General features: G+C 40.1%; 2 protein-coding genes across 4 annotated transcripts in view; both read right to left on the bottom strand.

The window, feature by feature from the left end:
- HDAC8 (histone deacetylase 8) overlaps window positions 1-12,503 on the bottom strand; it is a 243,390-nt gene that overhangs the window by 92,701 nt on the left and 138,186 nt on the right. The gene's annotated exons all lie outside the window — the stretch shown is intronic.
- LOC130706460 (ADP-ribosylation factor-like protein 4A) lies at window positions 10,926-11,679 on the bottom strand. The gene has a single exon (XM_057538589.1). The coding sequence runs from the start codon at window positions 11,526-11,528 to the stop codon at window positions 10,926-10,928; it is 603 nt and encodes a 200-aa protein (XP_057394572.1). The 5' UTR covers window positions 11,529-11,679.

The raw sequence follows: 12,503 nt of genomic DNA on the forward strand, positions 1-12,503 counted from the left end.
CAGAAATTTTAGAAGGGAGACTGATGCAGGAACCTATACTCTCATTCATTTATTCAACAAATATAAATATATACTGAGTGTTTATCATGCTCCAAGCACTGTTTTAGGTGCTTGACATATATTAGTGAATAAAACAAAAAAATCTCTGCCCTCAAGAAGTTTACATTCTAGAGGAGAGACAGAGTTGATAAACAATAAACATAATACATAAGTAAATTACACTGTATGTTAGCAGATGATTAGTGCTATTGGTGAAAAAAAAGTGTGAGTGGTCAGGGAGGGGGGATGGGCAGCTATAGTATTAAATATGGTGGTCAGGGTAAGTCTCATTGAAAAAGTTGCAACTGAGCAAAGACTTGAAGGAGTTAGTCATGTTAACATCCACAGTAAAGCATTCTAAGCAGAGGAAACATCCAGTGCAAAATATTGAAGTGGGAGTGTGCCTTGTGCCTGATACCTTCTAAGAACAGCAAGTAGGACAGTGTGGTGGAGGACAGAGCAGTAGGAAATGAGGTCAGAGAGGTGATAGAGGGCAGATCATGCTGGGTCTTGTAGGCTACTGCAAGGACATAAGCTTCATACTGAGGAGGACCCCTGATTTTTAGGGTAGACAAGTGTACAATTAGCATAACACTCAGAATACATAGGAAGAGATATAGCGCTTAGAGAATGGATGAATTTTTAGATGCTGTGAGTGGCGAGCTTTCTTCTGAGCACCACACTTTTGTACCCATTTGCTTCCTGGACTTTTCTACTCGTATGTTGATTGGTGACTCAAACTCAAATTGCTCGAAATAAACTCCTGATCTTCTGTCTTAAACCCTTTCCTCCTCTTCTGTTCTCTATCCCACTTAATGGTATCCTGTTAGAAATCTTGGAGTCATCTCCTGATTCTGCTTTTTCCCACTCCACTATGTCCAATCAGACTCCCAACCCTGTCAGTCTTAGTGTAGATATGTCCTCTTCTCTGTTCCCTCTGCCTTCACCTTGGTTGAAGCCTTCATCTCTCACGGGACCTCTGTAATCACCTCCATGGTTCTATAACCTGTGTACCAACTGTAGCTGCCACAGTTCCAAAACTGATCATGACACTCCCTCTTTTAAATATCTCTCCTGGGGACTTCCCTGGTGGTGCAGTGGTTAAGAATCTGCCTGCCAATGCAGGGGACATGGGTTCGAGCCCTGGTCTGGGAAGATCCCACATGCTGCAGAGCAACTAAGCCCGTGTGCCACAACTACTGAGCCTGTGCTCTAGAGCCCGTGAGCCACAACTACTGAAGCCCACGTGCCTAGAGCCTGTGCTCTGAAACAAGAGGAGCCACCACAATGAGAAGTCTGTGCATCACAACAAAGAGTAGCCCCCACTCGCTGCAACTAGAGAAAGCCTGCACACAGCAATGAAGACCCAACACAACCAAAAAGTAAATTAAAAAAAAAAAAAGATCTTTCCTGGCTCCTACTGCTTGTAGAATCTTGTCCCAATCTCTTCTTCTATTCTCATTTTCCAATATGCTTTTCTATGTGTCCCATACTCCAGCCATACTGAACCTCTCACTATAATCCCAGCATATTCTGCCCTATCACAAGTATACATATACCTGAAAAAGCAGTACCTGCTAGCTATTATGATTATCAAATAACAACGGATTCTTTCTTCCAGGAATGCCCTTACTCTCTCTCTTCACCTGCAAAAATACTTGTATACCTTTCTACTCAATTCAAATGCCACCTCCTCTGTGAAGCCTTTCTTGTTTCCCTCAGTAGGGTTTGTTGCTACTTCTTGTGTGTAGCTCCAGCATTCTGTATCTATAGCCCCTGGGCCACTTAATACAACACATCGTGATTATTTCATTACAGATCTGCCTCCCCCAACAGACTGCAAGCTCCTTGAGGGCAGGTACCATCTCTACTGATTTTCTCATGCCTAGTAGCTAGTAGTGTCCGGCCCAAAGGAGGTACTCAATTATTATTTGGTGAAATAAAGAATGAATGACTGAAATGATTCAGGAAAAATCTATGACTTGCTAGTCAAGAAGAAAGAGCAAAAGAGGGGAATTTCATACACAAAGCAGCTGGCCTAATAGCTCAGAGCTGGGAGGGGTAGCCACAAAAAGGCTAAAATTGAAGATGTGGGCTGGGTCATAATGGGAGACGAGAGCAAACAGGAAGGGTTGGGTGGACCTAGCTGGGGAAGTGCTGTGAAGCCACTGCCCAAAGTCTGGATTTTCATTTGAATGAGTAGGGAGTTGCTGGAGAGTTATTAGAGACACGGTTGAAGTGAAGCCATGAAAAATGACCTGCACTGCAAGGCTGGAAGGAGGCAGCAAGGCCAGCCAGAAGGCAGTCACTATAACCCAGAGCAGAATGGGCATGGCAAGTGCAGGCAGGAGATTCAGGGGGCACAGAAAAGGAGGGGGCTGGATTTGGTGAATGATTGCATTTGGGAGAAGACACAAAGGTAGTGAGAATTGCTGATTATGAAAAGCAGAGTAGTGCAGAGAAAGAACACGAGACCAGCAGTTAGGAAATCAGGGTTCAGTTACAGCACAAAAATTATTCCCTGTCAACTTAGTCTTCCTGTGCCTTACCTTCCTAAACAGTAAAACAAAGAGGTCCCCCATTCAAATTATCAGCAAATCCAGAATCCTTCAATTCTACTTCAAAAATATCTCTTGAATCATACCATCTTCACTGCCACCACCCTAGTCCAGGCCCCAGCAGTCCTCAGCTGGACCAGTGTATTAGCCTGGACAGTGGTCTCTGCACCCTCTCTTGTCCCCACACTATGTGGCCTCCACACAACAGTCAGCACCATCTTCTAAAAATGTCAATTCGCTTATGTTACTCCTCTGCTTAAAAACTCTTTGACCCCCACTACAGTTAGAGTCAGATTACACTCCTTACCTCAGCCTACAAGTCTCCTACATAACGTGGCTCCTGCCTGCCTCTCTGACCTCATCCCACCCCCCGCACCTCACTCAATACACCCCAGTCGCACAACCTTTCTGCTTTTTCTTGAGCATATCCAGCTCTTTCCTACCTTTTCACATGCTGTTCCCTGGAATGCAGCTTTGTCTGGCTGGGTTCTTCATGGCTTTGGTACTTCAGACCTAGATTTGATCCCCTCAGAGAGGTCAGTCCTGATCTCGGTATCGTCTGTTTATTTCCTTAGCACTTATCACAATCTGTAATTATTTTATTATTTGTTTACTGCTGACCTCCCAGGAGATTACAAGTTCTAAAAGGTAGGGCCCCTCTGTCTACTTCACTGTGCATTTGTGAGTGAGTGAATGAGCGAATGAATGAATGAAAGGGGTGATGGAAGCAGAGTTCACCAAAAATGGAGTTGTGAAGAAAAATGGAGGAAAAGATTTTGAAAAGAGTTCCATGGAATCTTGAGGATAGCATAACTAGTTTCACCCAGCTCGTAGTATAAACTATTAAAAGGAATCGAGACAGGAGACAGGGGGCTCAGGCAAAAAATCATGGAGAATCACAGAAGCTGCAGCTAATGGAACTCAATTCAAATTACCAGAAATTTGTTGAGTACTTACTATGTGCCAGACTCTACACTGGGCCTCACTGTGAGGCGTATAAAGATGAGTGAGTGGACACTTCAAGAGTTTATATTCAGGAGGCCAGAAATAGGAGAGAAGGAAGTGCAAGTGATGGTAAAAGGCAGAATTTAATCAAAGGGCGCTGGGGCTCAGAAGAAGGAGCTCAGGGAAGGCTTCAGAGAAAGTTACTCTGACGCTGAAGTCAACAAGTTCCAGTCTACAATGAAATACAAGCAGATGCTTCTCTCTGCTCTTCCCCACAAAATACTTCTGAAAAGTAGGATGGAAAGCAAAATATTTTTCAAGATGACTTTTGAGGCACTGTGTTAGTGGGGAAACAACTACGTGAGGAGTTTTGGCCCTACCACTCACTATTTGGGAGACCTTGGACAATTTGCTCATTTCTTTTTCCTAACTATTATTGAGGGCCTGTGCTAGGAATTTCATATATACTATTTTACTGAATCATTTACCTTTTCTAAGCTTCAGGTTTCTCCATTCCCTTTGAACTTTAGCAGACTAGATTTCTGGTTCCCAAACAGTTGGTGCTGGGTACAGACCTGCAGGTATTCCTTTTTGCCTTCAGGTAGCACCCACACTTTTGCACTAAAGCAGCAGACTAGCTTTTGGTAATATCCTAAAGGCACTAGAGTGCACTTTGGCTATTTGGCAGATGGGGAAAAAGATGAAAAAGTTTAAGAAGTGAAGCATAAGTTTCTTTGTGGCACTGTTGGATGAGCACATTTTGAAGTGGTAAACAATGGGGCCTGCCTGCCATGGTAACCCGTTGTATATTGGGAAACGGAGATATTAAGGTGTCAAGAAATTACCACCCTAAAATGTTACTAATGTTAAGGTAAACTGTAATGTCAGAAATTGTAACATGATTGTCTCGAGGTAATGTTGTAAAGACAGGTACTTAGATGACTGGCAAAGTGAGATGGGTGAACAAGAGAAAATCTGTCAGTGCATCTCCAGGAACGACCGTGGAGAGGACTGTCTATTTTTGGACAATGGCGTCTTTGCTTCTGTAGACAGAACTATTCCTAGTATGGAGAAGGGCAATTTCTCAGGTACCTAGGCTTGATTAAAAGAAGAACAAAACTCTGGAGACTATCCAATTCCTTTTGTTCTAATTAGGTGTTTGCTGAGCAGCTTTATGGTGTATAACTGGTTTCTTGACTGGGACGACCCACCAGCCAGGAGGGCCTTTATGCTGTTGATGAAAGTCTTGTCTTGCCTAATATACTGCTCATTATAAATGACCACCTTGAGGTCTGCTTTATAAATCAGTCTCTGTGGCTTTGGCAGCATGATTCATTCCCCAGAGACTTACTCATCACGTGACTGAAAATGGGAGAGAAATGTGAGGTGGAAAAACTACAGAGCAGACTGGCTGGAGTATCCTATGAGGTCTGGCCTGAAGCAGCCAGTGGATTTACCTATTAAATTATAGCAATAATCATCTCTTACACTTGTTCAGTGCTTTTAACTTTCAAAGCACTTTCATATATATATATAATCTAATTTTATCATTTCATCTATTATACCTTCTTTAGCTCATACTGTTTGTAAAAATACATTTGTAGAGCAGTAGCAAAGACACCAAAAGAAGCAGTAATATTGTCAACACCTTGAAAAAAAATCTGTCTATGATGGGACCTTGGCAAAATAAATCAAACTAAAGAAATAAGTGTAGTCAGAGTCTAGGCTGCAGTAAGGTGACCCAGGAATTTGGAGATAGGCTCAGAATGATTCTGAGAGTGAAATAACACAAAGACATGGTTGTAGATGTGTTGCTGATGGAGACTTGGGAAATATCCAAGTGTAATCAAGGTGATCAGGGCATATCTGCAAGACTGGAATGTACTCGAAGAAAGCTGCAATCTAATCAGTTTTACTGTAAACTGTCTGAAGAATAATGTGCTACAGAAAGGTGGTGTACGAGTTATTTGAAAAAGAGGGATTAGAGAGTGAAGATATGTTACTGTTTGTCCAGCACCCCCCACTCCTCACTATGCAGAGGGACAGGAAGGGATGGGAGAGGGAAGTGTGTACATTTGTGCAGTGGCTGGAGAGCAGAGGGAGCTGGGTAGAACATGTATATGACAGACACACATATTGTGGTCCCTAAGGATGAAGACTCAATTATGAAACAGTCACTTCCTTCACTCTGATTCCATGCTCATCAAGTAACCTTCTGATTTACTAATTCAGTTTCCTAGCTCCCTTGATCCTGGGAAAGAAATGCCCTTGGAGTAGATAAAACTATTGTGGTTACCCAACAGGTATATCTTCCACTGTAAATTAATATAATTGCACTATATTTTATATGTCTCTTCCCCAATTTTTTTATTTTGAAAATTTTCAAATCTACAGAGAAGCTGCAAAAACAGTAAAATAGATTTCTACTTTTTCTTAAACTAAATTTACCAATTTGCTGATGGAAGTTCAACTGCTCCAGCACTATTTATTGGAAAGGCTGTCTTTCCTCCATTGAATTGCTTTTGGACCTTAGTCAAAAATCAGTTGGCTGTATTTGTGCGGGTCTGTTTCTGGGATCTCTATTCTGTTCTTTGATGTGTTTATTCCTTTGCCAATACCACACAGTCTTGATTACTGTACCTATATATTAAGTCTTAAAATTGGTAAAGTGATTCCTCCCACTTCATCCTTCTTTCATAAAATTGTTTTAGCTATTCTAGTTCCTTTGTTTTTCCATATAAATTTTATAATAATCTTGTCTATATTTTCAAAAAACATACTGGAATTTTGATAGGAATTATTTTAAACTTGTACATAAATCTGGAAAGAATTGACGTCTTTACTACGTGGAGTCTTCTAATCCATGAACACGGTATGTCTCTGCATGAACTTAGATCTTTGATTTCTTTCATCAGGGTTTTGCAGTTTTAACATACAAGTCTGGTATATATTTTGTTAGATTTACACCTAAGTATTTCATTTTTTAAAAGCTGATTATAAATTGCATTGTATTTTAAATTTTGGTTTCCATGTGCTCATGGATAGTACATAGAAATACAATTGATTTTTGTATGTCAATCTTGTATCCTGAGACCTTGTTGAAAACATTTATTAGTTCTAAGAGGTTTTTGTAGATTCCTTGGGATTGTATTGTAGACAATAATGTCATTTGCAAATAGGGACAGTTTTATTTTTTCCTTTTTGTTTTGTATGCTCCTCAGATGCTGCTTGCTATGTCTTTCAGCTATGGAATGCACAGAGCAGAGATACTGGTCTGTAGTTTTCCTTTTTTTGTACTGTCTTTGTCTGGTTTTGGTATCAGGATAACACTGGTTTAATGAAATGAGTTGTGAAGTGTTTCTTCCTCTTCTATTTTCTGGAAAGATTGTATAGATTTGGTTTGAATTCTTCTTTAAACATTTGGTAGAATCCTCCAGTGAAACCATCTAGGCCTGGAGAGTTCTTTTTTGGGAGTTTTCAAATACAAATTCAATTTCCTTAATAGTTATAGGTTATTCAAATAATTTCATATTTGGCGAGTTGCAGTAGTATGTGGTTTTTGAGGAAGCAGTTCATTTTATTTAACTTGTCAAGTTTATGTGTGTAGAGTTGTTAGATGTATTCTGTTATTACCCTTTTGATGTCTGTAGGGTTTGTGGTGATACCCCACTTCACTCTTGATTTTGGCAATTTATGTCTTCTCCGTTTTTAAATTTGTCAGTCCTGCTAAAGATTTGTCAATTTTACTGACGTTTTCAGAGAACCACCTTTCTGTTTCATTTTCTATATTATTATTGTTTTCAGTTTCATTTAATTTGCTCTTCCTAGTATGTTAAGGTGGCAGCTTAAATTATTGATTTGAGATTATCCTTTTTATTTTAAAGATTTGGTGCTGTAAATTCCCCTCTCAGCACTGATTTAGCTGTGTCCCACAAATTTTTTGATATGTTGTATTTTCATTTTAAATCATTTTAATGTAATTTTTGATTCTCCATGAAATTTGCTTTTTGACAAATGGATTATTCAGAAGTGTGTTCTTTAAGTATCTAAATACTTGGAGATTATCCTACTATCTTTTATTAATTTGTTTGATTCTGTTTTGGTCAGAAAATATACCCTGTTTGATTTCCTTCTTTTAAATTTGCTGAGATTTCTTTTGTGGTCCATGATATGGTCTATCTTTATCTTTAAAATTTTAATATAATTGTGATAAAGTATATAAAACATAAAATATGCCATTGCAACCATTTTAAGTATAATATTCAGTGTATTAAGTACATTCACAACACTGTGCAATCATCACCACTATCTATTTCCAAAACTTTTCTATCACCCCAAATAGAAATTCTGTACCCATTAAGCAATAACTCCCATTCCCCCTTCCCCCAATTCCTGGTAACTTCTAACCTACTTTCTGTCTATATGAATTTGCCTATTGTAGATATTTTGTGTAAGTGGAACTATATAATATTTGTCCTTTTGTGTCTGGATTATTTCACTTGGCATAATGCTTTCAAGGTTCATCCATGTCGTAGCTTATATCAGAACATCATTTCTTTTTATGGCCAAATAGTATTTCATTGTATGGATATACCACATTTTGTTTATCCATTCACCTACTGATGGACATTTGAGTTATTTCACCTTTTGCCTATTGTGAATAATGCTACAGTAAACACTGAATACAAGTATCTGTTTAAGTCCCTGTTTTCAGTTCTTTTGGGTATATAACTTGGAGTGTAACTGCTGGGTCATATGGTAATTCTATACTGAACTTTTTGAGAAACCACCAAACTATTATCCACAGTGGCTGTGCCATTTTACATTCCCAGTGGCAATTTACAAGAGTTCCAATTCCTCCACATCCCCAGTAACACCTGCTATTTTCATTTTAAAAATTATAGTTATCCCACTATGTATAAAGTGGTTTCTCATTGAGGTTTTTATTTGCAGTTCCCTAATAACTAATGACGTTGAGCATCTTTTCATGTGCTCATTGGCCATTTGTAAATTTTCTCTGCAGAAATGTCTATTTAAATCCTTTGCCAATTTTTTTTAACATCTTTATTGGAGTATAATTGCTTTACAATGGTGTGTTAGTTTCTGCTTTACAACAAAGAAAATCAGCTATACATATACATATTTCCCCATATCTCCTCCCTCTTGTATCTCCCTCCCACCCTCCCTATCCCACCCCTCTAGGTGGTCACAAAGCACTGAGCTGATCTCCCTGTACTATGCAGCTGCTTCCCACTAGTTACCTATTTTACATTTGGTAGTATATATAAGTCCATGCCACTCTCTCACTTCGTCCCAGCTTACCCTTCCCCCTCCCCATGTCCTCAAGTCCATTCTCTACATCTGTGTCTTCATTCCTGTCCTGCCCCTAGGTTCTTCACAACCTTTTTTTTTTAGATTCCATATATATGTGCTAGCATACGGTATTTGTTTTTCTCTTTTTGACTTACTTCACTCTGTATGACAGACTATAGATCCATCCACCTCACTACAAATAACTCAATTTCGTTTCTTTTATGGCTGAGTAATATTCCATTGTATATATGTGCCACATCTTCTTTATCCATTCATCTGTTGATGGACACTTAGGTTGTCTCCATGTCCTGGCTATTGTAAAAAGAGCTTCAGTGAACATTGTGGTACATGACTCTTTTTGAATTATGGTTTTCTCAGGGTATATGCCCAGTAGTGGGATTGCTGGGTCGTATGGTAGTTCGAGTTTTAGTTTTTTAAGGAACCTCCATACTGTTCTCCACAGTGGCTGTATCAATTTACATTTCCACCAACAGTGCAAGAAGTTTCCCTTTTCTCCACACCCTCTCCAGCATTTATTGTTTACAGATTTTTTGATGATGGCCATTATGATTGGTGTGAGGTGAGACCTCACTGTAGTTTTGATTTGCATTTCTCTAATGATTAGTGATGTTGAGCATTCTTTCATGTGTTTGTTGGCTATCTGTATATCTTCTTTGGAGAAATGTCTATTTAGGTCTTCTGCCCATTTTTGGATTGGGTTGTTTGTTTTTTTGATATTGAGCTGCATGAGCTGCTTGTAAATTTTGGAGATTAATCCTTTGTCAGTTGCTTCATCTGCAAATATTTTCTCCCATTCTGAGGGTCGTCTTTTCCTCTTGTTTATGGTTTCCTTTGCTGTGCAAAAGCTTTTCAGTTTCATTAGGTCCCATTTGTTTATTTTTGTTTTTATTTCCATTGCTCTAGGAGGTGGGTCAAAAAGGATCTTGCTGTGATTTATGTCATAGAGTGTTCTGCCTATGTTTTCCTCTAAGAGTTTTATAGTGTCTGGCCTTACATTTAGGTCTTTAATCCATTTTCAGTTTATTTTTGTGTATGGTGTTAGAGAGTGGTCTAATTTCATTCTTTTACATGTAGTGGTCCAGTTTTCCCAGCACCACTTATTGAAGAGGCTGTCTTTTCTCCATTGTATACTCTGGCCTCCTTTATCAAAAATAAGGTGACCATATGTGCGTGGGTTTATCTCTGGGCTTTCTATCCTGTTCCATTGATCTATATTTCTGTTTTTGTGCCAGTACTATACTGTCTTGATTACTGTAGCTTTGTAGTATAGTCTGAAGTCAGGGAGCCTGGTTCTTCCAGCTCCATTTTTCTTTCTCAAGATTGTTTTTGCTATTCGGGGTCTTTTGTGTTTCCATACAAATTGTGAAATTTTTTGTTCTAGTTCTGTGAAAAATGCCATTGGTAGTTTGATAGGGATTGCATTAAATCTATAGATTGCTTTGGGTAGTATAGTCATTTTCACAACGTTGATTCTTCCAATCCAAGAACATGGTATATCTCTTGATCTGTTTGTATCATCTTTAATTTCTTTCATCAGTGTCTTAGTTTTCTGCATACAGGTCTTTTGTCTCCTTAGGTAGGTTTATTCCTAGGTATTTTATTCTCTTTGTTGCAATGGTATATGGGAGTGTTTCCTTAATTTCTCTTTCAGATTTTTCATCATTAGTGTATAGGAATGCAAGAGATTTCTGTGCATTGCCAATTTTTTTTTTTTTTTTTTTTTTAGCAGACACTCTTCAAAGTTTTATTTCACTAACTTCAGGTCAAATTTCTACAGCTGTTTTCTGGTCAATTTTCTATCTTTGCTTTGCTTCCAAAATGGTAGTACCAAAAGATTTGTGGGGTAGGGAGAAGAGGCCATTTTAAGAAGCACTGCATTTACTCACCTTCCACAAGGCAACAGAGTTGGACATCTGATTGTTCAACAAAACAAAGCTTTAACAGCATCCAGGAGGGCAGGCAGGCAAACCAGGCTGTAGACACTCTTCCATTTGTCAAAATCAGACCACAGAAAACCTACTCCACACAGACCTAAAAGGTTATCACCATTCATCTTTTCTTTTTCTGCTGCTGCAACATTTTTCTTCTTTTAATTATCATATCATGTAGTTTCTCAAGTCCTTCCTTCAGTCCATTGCCTATGATTGCACAGGTGGGCTGCAAATGCCAGGGAGTTGATGAGCTCAGTTCACCCATTGCTAACAATTTCTCAATTTCTGAGAGAGACAATGAGTTCCTCAGGTCTTGTTTGTTAGCAACTATAAGCACAGGGACTCCTTGATTTTCTGATATCCTAGTTATTTTATGAAGTTCAGTTTTGGCTTCTTCCATCCTTTCAACATCAACAGAGTCCACAACAAATACAATGCCATCTGTGCATCTGGTATATGACTTGCACAGTGGCCTTAATTTCTCCTGACGACCTACATCCCAGAAGTGAAAAGTGACTGTTTTAGAATTTCCCAAGGTTACCTTAATTTTTCCCGTGTTAAATCCTTTGGTAGGTACGGTATTTACAAATTTAGTGAACTGCAGCCTGTATAACACAGTTGTCTTTCCAGCAGAGTCCAAACCCAGAATGACAATGTGGAAGGACTGAAATGAAGGCAGGCTGGACAGGATCGAAGTCTGGTCTGACAGTCCATTCCCCATTTCCAGCTGCAAAGAAGTGTTCCAAATTGAAAGGCTTTCTTCTTACTGCTTGAGAACTTCTCTTCCTAGGGGATCCAGCTACCAGACTCCCGAATTGGAGCCTGGATCCAAATGAGAAAGCATTGGTAGGCTGTTCTACACGGGGGCAGAGAAGCACTCCACTGCCGCTCAGCTTAGCTCTACACGCAGCTCTGGCTGTTGCCTCACTAGAAACCGGGGCTCCAGACTACGACCATGCCCACTCCACACGGCCCACCCCTGACCCCAAATCCCATTGGTCACCTGCGTCAGCGCGTCCATGCCACATGCGCCCCCACGCCCTAATTGGTGAGAGTAACTGCCGCTCCCAGCACTGCGGAGCCAGGCTCTCCCTCGGTCCACAGGCACCACCGGTTGCCCTCAAGTTAGAAAAGAGGGTGCCTGCGGAGGGAGCCAAGCGACCCCTGCAGGGGAAGGGGAGCCTCGGCTGGTCGGTCAGGTCCCTGCCAGCCGGCTCGCTCCACCCACCCGGGCGCACCTGCAGCGCGGACCCTGCGCCGAGGTTCTCACATCCGGCCTGCGGTCACCGCCCGGCGCGTTAACCCTTTGTCCGCTGGCCAGAGGGTGCTCCCTGCGTCTGACCTGTGGCAGCCGCCGGAGCAGGCCTGCTGTCCCTGCAGCATGATCCCCTCACCTCGCCGCTCCGCACCCAGCCCACCAATTTTTAAAATGGGTTATTTGTCTTCTTGTTGAGCTTAGGAGTTCTTTATATATTATGAATATTAAATCCTTATTAGATGATTTGCAAATATTTTCTCCCATTCTATAGATTTTCTTTTCACTTTCTTGATAATGTACTTTGATCCACAATAGTTTTAAATTTTGATAAGTCAAATTCATCTATTTTTCTCTTGTTGTCATGTCTAAGAATCCACTGCCAATTCCAAGGTCATGAAGATTTATGTTTTATGTTTTCTTCAAGAATTTTATGGTTTT

The sequence above is a fragment of the Balaenoptera acutorostrata genome, chromosome X (assembly GCF_949987535.1).
Source record: "Balaenoptera acutorostrata chromosome X, mBalAcu1.1, whole genome shotgun sequence".
NCBI lineage: Eukaryota > Metazoa > Chordata > Mammalia > Artiodactyla > Balaenopteridae > Balaenoptera > Balaenoptera acutorostrata.